The 6808-nt window shown below is 35.5% G+C and overlaps 1 protein-coding gene across 1 annotated transcript in view; it reads right to left on the bottom strand.

The window, feature by feature from the left end:
- The window catches only part of MYOM2 (myomesin 2), a 164728-nt gene that overhangs the window by 65161 nt on the left and 92759 nt on the right, over positions 1-6808 (bottom strand). Inside the window, exons 16-18 of the mRNA XM_007944429.1 lie at positions 6275-6396; positions 4445-4632; positions 1640-1766 (exon numbers count right to left, since the gene is read on the bottom strand). Of these exons, the coding sequence (XP_007942620.1) occupies positions 1640-1766; positions 4445-4632; positions 6275-6396 (437 nt within the window). The remainder of the gene's footprint in view (positions 1-1639; positions 1767-4444; positions 4633-6274; positions 6397-6808) is intronic.

Genomic DNA, 6808 nt, shown 5'->3' with positions numbered 1-6808 from the left:
AGTTGATGGTCTGTTCCACAATCAGCTCCTGGCCTGGTTTTGGCTGAAGATATTGAGCTTTTCCACTCCCTCTTGCCACAGATATGGTCAATTTGATTCCTGTGTGTTCCATCTGGTGAAGTTCACATATACAGCCACCATTTATGTTGTTGAAAAATGGCTTATTTAAGGCACAAAAAATTAATTTCATTAAAACCAGTAGAAGAAAAGAAAGCAATATCATCTAGCCACAAAGTTGAAAGACAGAATGAATTTGGAGTTTACTCAGCTTCAACTTTTAGGGTTTTTTTGTTTTTTTTTCAAAATGTGAGCATATATGTCATCCATCCCATTGGATTCCTGACTGATTGGATGGAAAGAAACTGATAACCAGTACTTGAGGGTTTGGGAAAATAATTAGAAGTACAGAGTTATAAATCAAACAGATTTGTAATATTTACATATTGGATCCCTCAAGATCCAGAAGTGGTCTCAGAGAAGAACAATTTTAGCTAATATACAAATGAGGAGCCTAATTCTGTTGTTCCACATATGGGCTTTAAAAAAGACCTCTCTACCACTAAGTTGATTCCGACCCATAGCAACCTCCATTTGGCTTCCAAGGAGGTTAATCTTTACAGAAGTAGATTGCCCCATCATCCTTCCAAGGAGTGGCTGGTCAGTTTCAATTGCCAACCTTCTGGTTAGCAGTCAAATTCCTTAGACTTTGAACCACTAGAGCTCCTTCATCTTTGGGCTTAGACACCTATTATTCCTTTTGCTTGGAACTTCTGTCTTCCCTCTCTATTCTTTTGGAAGTTCTTCTCTCTTACCCTGGACTTTCAGCACTTATTGATCTATATTCTTCCTATATAATTTCCAGACTGTTCTCTAAGGGCAGAAACTGTGTCAGTCTTATTTACTATTTTTTATTATTATTATTGTGATTTGGATGAGAACTTACAGAGCAAATTGGTTTTCCATTTAACGATTGATATATATTTTGTTTTGTGACATTGATTGCAATTCCCACAAGGTAACATCACTCTTCCCACTTCTGCCCTGTGTTCACCATTTCCATTTGTACTCCTTACCTATCTCTTCCCGGCTTCTGAGTTTTATCCCTGAGAAAATATTGTCCTTTTGATCTCATACAGTTGATTGTTCTAAGGGGTACTATCTCCCTAGTATTGCTGCTCACCTTCTAGAGCTGCCCATTATTTGGCTGAAAGTTGAGCCACAGGAGTAAGTTCAGTTGCAGGTTTGAAGGGTGTGTAAGGCCCATAGTCTTGAGGGTTCCACCAGTCTCTATCAGACCAGTAAGCCTGGCCTTGTTTATGATTTTGACTTCTGGTCCACATTTCTCCTGTAATCTATCCAAGACTCTTATTGCAATTCTTTTCAGCATGGTCAGCAAAGGTAGCAGGGTGCCATCTAGTTCTTCTGGTCTCACAGTCATGGACCTTATTCATGATTAAATCCTAGTGCCTACCATAATGGAAGTTATGCCACAATATATGTAAAATGTAGCTATAAGAGGTTAGTCATGACTGAACTGCAGAAATCATGTTAATGCCATGGAAAAGCCACTTCTTTGATTAGTCCCTTGTGTTAGAAAGGAAGTACCCTCAGTGGTTTGTCAACTAAACAAGCATCTTACCAGGCTCTGGCATGGTCCAAGCTTCACACTTGAAGTGCTCACTGGGATCTGACGGCTGCCCTATCCCAACCAGGTTGGTTGCAGCAATTTTGAATTCATATAATGAGCCTTCTGTCAAGCCGTCCACCTATTTAGATATTTTTAAATTAATATATGAAATAAAAGACATATTAACAATCCCTTGAGAAAAGGAGTATTTGTGATTGATTTATAAAATAAAACATGACCTCCTCAGCATATTAAACTACATAACTTAAAGATGACCATTTATATGCCTGTTATATTGCAGTCACTTAGCTTAGCCCTTACATATTTTATTTCATTCAGCCCATACAGTCTATGTATGAGAATGACATGATAATTTCCTTTTGGCAGATAATGAAACTGAAGTTTAGAGAAATGAAATCTGCAAAGAGAAAACAGAAGAGCAGAGTGTGAATTGAGCCCATGTCAAAAGCCCATGTCTTTTCCCCTAAGCACCATGTACAATCTTTGGATTAGTGGGAAGAAACCCTTAGACTGGAGATGGGGAAACCTCCTTTCTAGACCTGCGGCATTATTGTGCAATACTGGAGAAATCTGTCGACTTAGGCCTATAAAGTAAATATGCTTATTGGATACAGAGGTTTCTTAGGTTTCTAAAAGACAGTGCTGAACAGCCACATTAGAAGGTCTCTGGATATATTTGGCCTAGAATATAATACAGAAAACATAGGAAATGTCTTTTGATCAAAACTGTTAACCTTGATTCACAGTAGGGTTAGTAGGAAGAAAAGTAATATCAAGATAACCATTATCTCTAGAAAAAAATGGAGAGGTTCCAAGCAAAAGTTTTTAAGGTTGAACAGATTTATCTTCTGAAAGACAAAGTTCATTCTTTTTTCCCCCCACAGTGTAACAGCTCTCTTCCCATTTGCTCCCAGTAGTTGCCCTTTTATTCCTGCCTCCTTATCATTCTCCTTGTGCAAATGATGTCTTTCTGTTCTCTCATGGTTGATTGTTCTAAATGTTTGCATTCTTTTTATGAAAGACGCTAGCATTCAGAAAGTATAGAAACATTTTTCTCAGGAAGATAATGGAGCTCTGGTTGTATAGTGCCTAAGGCACTGCTAACCAGAAGGCTGGTGGTTCAAACCCGCCAGCCACTCCTTGGGAGGAAGATTGGGTAACCTACTTCCATAGAGATACTGCCTGGGAAACCCAAGGAGGAGTCACTATGAGTTGAATCAACTTAGTATTAGTGAGGTTTTTTTTGTTTGTTTGTTTTATAGAACATTTAAGCATAGTAAAGTAGTAGAGTTTGAGCATAGGGAAAATATCAATACTGTCACATAAAACTTTAATTTTGAAGAAATATTACTATATTATTAAAAAGAATTCTCTGTAAGACCAAAATTATCCTCTCTAAGAACCCCTAAACAACTCTCATTTTATAACTTAAGCAATTCATATAAAATAGATGTCACTCCATTGTGGTAATGAGTTACTATTTATCCAATACTTACTACAAGCCAGATACCATATTAAATACTTCTTATTTGTTTCAACAACATATCAAAAAAAATGAACCCCAGCCTCCATATCCCTGAAACAAGAACTATGTGATACCTGGCTACCACTATTGAGTGCTCAGAAAGGGACCACAATAGGAAGTCATGGATAGAGTGGGACAAAAAGTGGAACAAAGGTCAATAATTAAAAAAAGACTAGGCTTACTGATCTGATAGGGACTGATGGGATCCCTGAGACGATGGCCTTTAATTAACCTTCAAGAATGGAACTGAACTCACTTCCATGGCTCAACTTTCAGCCAAACAACAGAGAGGTCTATAAGGTGAGCAATACCAAGATGGTATGCACCTCTTAGAAGAAACAACCATACAAAATCAAAAAGGAGCCTTTGCTGGGTGAGAAATCTCAGAAAGCAGGGAGGGATAGGAAAGAAGGATGAATGGAAGTGGTAAACACAGGGAGGACATAGGAATAATGCTATTCCTTTGAGAAGATTGCAATCAATGTCACAAAACAAGATGTGTATGCATTGTTGAATGGAAAACCAATTAGCTTTGTAAGGTTTCACCTAAATCACAATAAAAAGTTAAAAAAAAAAATTGAGGTAAAATTAAGCACTTTAAGCACATTGTTCAAATAAAGAATCAAAGACTCAAAAAAATCTATTATCTTCTAAGAATTTGAGTATGGATTTGATTCCAGTTGTTTATTACTCTAAATCAACATTCTTTCTATCTACTTTCCAGCAGGGTGTAATATGTATTTAGGCAAATGACTTACTCAGAAGTTTGATATACATTCATTTATAGATAAATGATTGATAATAGGTAGGGAAGTAACATCATTCTTTAAGTCAACACTTGCTAAGCACCTGCTTTACCAACCAGGCACTACAGTGTGTGTGTGTGTGTGTGTGTGTGAGCTGCCATCCAGTCAGCCCCTGACTCATACACAACACACCAAGAATGAAAAAGCATGTAAGAGACTGTCTTCAAAGTGTTTAGCTTAGCAAAAATGGACTCGCAATGGGACATGGGAGACTGGGTGCTAATCAAAGCAGTGTCCTTAACTCATCGTTAAACCTGATCAAGTTCTCTGCTTCTTTATCTCTTCTAAGAAAAAAACTAAAGAATGGTTAATAAAATCTTTTAGGTTCTAAAAATCTGTGATACTAAGAATTTTTAAAAAATGTATTTTTATTTCTGTATCAACTTATCTAATTTCATCAAACTCTGAAATACTCTACCCAAAATGTAAAAGCACATAGGTAAAAATAAATAAACAAAAACCAACCATAAAGATTCTCTCTTTAACAGGTGAAGAATTGACCTCATGCCAATTTTTATGATGTGCTTCACGCTTATCTATAAAATACCCAAGGATTGCTGCACCACCACTGAACTTTGGCACCTTCCAACCGAGAGTCATAGAATGACCATCACAGTTGAGCAGTGTAATCCCATATGGATGAGATGGAACAGCTACAAATAAAAACAAGCAAGAAAGTTACCCAGAATTTCAGTTAATATTCTTTATCCCTCCATAGTGTCAATTCCAGCCTTAAGAGGGTCAACTGAGCCATGGCCTGAATACTTGCTGAGCCCTCTATTTCTTTCCTGCTCTACCTTTTTACCGTCTTTATTTATAACTTATCTTTTATCAAAAATAAGTTGTCTAAAAAGTTTTCCTATTTCTAAATACATCCTTTCAGTATTCCAATCTTTGAGGGCAATGAATTGTGTTAATCTGATGTGGCCATTTGAAACAATGAAAAACCTTCCCCTTAGAGAAAATTTCGAGAAGGAAATTTCTCCTTCAAAACCGTGAAGAATAACAACTTTTTATCTGATGGTCAATGATGATGAATATCATCATTTAGGCTAGTAGTTTCAATTTTCTACATATTTATAGAAATTTCAAATTAATTTAAATGAATATGAGCTTATATTTCCCCTTTTTCAGCATCATATTTGAAAATAGGCAATCTTCCCCTAACAGGTTGAGAAAGTGTCTTTTCTTTTTCCCCTGACTCTGAGTAACCTAAATATGGGCTAACTCTGTTACCAGAGATAAATGTGAGCTGGAAATAAGCTATTTTTATTATGCAATAAACATTGAAATGACTGGCATTTCTTTAGTAGGAATGACTTTAAAAGGTAAATGGGAATATTTGAAAGTTTCTTTTGAGAAAAATTGAGAGGAGATTTGAATAGTGACCTTAAAACAAACGTTATTGCTTTTTGGTAATTATGCACACTTACATATTGGATTTGACATTCCTTGGCAAATACAAGCTGGCAATACTTGTTATCTTCTAACAAGAATAGTGTTAGAAGAGAAATCTTAATTTCTGGAAATGTTTGTAAATTTAATTGGAGACACCCCCCCCCCAAAAAAAAAAAAAAAAAAAAAAGTTGAAGACCAAAAGATTTTTCTTAGAAGTGAAATGATATCACTGTGTTTCAAACATGTTTCAAACATGTTTCAAACATGTTTTATGTTATCTGTGACATTAGTGCTTCAAAATGTTCCAGAATATATTTAGGGAATGTAGTGTGTTTAATAGTAAAGAACAAGAGCAACAATTACAAAATATAGAGCTTTATGGATCAACTTCTCTATGGACCCTCACTGAGATTTAGGATTTGAATTGTGCAGTTTGATCAAATTAATGATAGTTTCAAAACATCATTATTTATTAGCAAAACCACAAGTTATATTTACATTTGAACTTCTCAGAAATAATTTATTGAAGTTTCTTGAACTATAGCTTAAAAGGCCATTGATGTTGTGCTATTCTGCATACATTTTGAGAAGAGAACTCCATACCCTATAACATATATTTTAATGTGCGTACAGGTGTTTGGAAACAAATGTGACCTGTAATAATATTTTCTACTTTTAATTCCAATTTTACTAGCATATTATCATTTCTCCTTCTCACACTGGCATTTGCAATTGATGAGAGGTTTCAACAGAATTGCATGTTCTTTGTTCAACAATTTACATCCACTTTTTTTCTCTGGTAATATTCTAAATGGCATCATAAATGTTTATTCATGCAGAAATTAAAATGTACTGGAGTACTAAAAATTGGAGCTGAATAGCATATGAATTACTTACTGAGGGCAGCCTGGACTTTTATGATGTCAGACTCCTGTGAATTTTCACTTGTCCCAACAGCATTAACAGCTTTAACTCGGAAGATGTATTGCTCACCAGTAGTTAAGCCATGTACAACGAACCTGAAAAAACATGAATCAGGGCCATAGTTTCAATGTGCAATTTTTTATTCCTCCCACAGAAAAATTAGAAATCATTCTGTAGACTTCGTTTAAAAAAATTTCACTTGAACTAAAACAAAGTTTACTTTCTAAATGAGTTATACAGGTACTATACATCTGTTTTCATTTTCACTTTTACTTAATTAATTTAAATCTATGTTCCAGGACCAAAACATAAGATCACAACACCCAGTTATAATAGAAGCTGAATGAAGTAAGTTCACCTCCCAGATGTGGATTGCCAGTGGCTGGATCTGTGCCTAAGAGTATAGAAACAAAACCTTCACCACTCCCAAGTGACATTGTCACCTTGTCTGTGACTCCCCTTTCATTTTACTTTTTCTAGGTTTTGATTAAATCAAAGTTCTCTTAT

Source organism: Orycteropus afer, unplaced genomic scaffold (assembly GCF_000298275.1).
Source record: "Orycteropus afer afer isolate SDZICR_OR568_19922 unplaced genomic scaffold, OryAfe1.0 scaffold00125, whole genome shotgun sequence".
In the NCBI taxonomy this organism is placed as follows: Eukaryota; Metazoa; Chordata; class Mammalia; order Tubulidentata; family Orycteropodidae; genus Orycteropus; species Orycteropus afer.
Note: the sequence above shows the minus strand (reverse complement) of the source record. Positions and strands in the feature narration are given on the sequence as shown.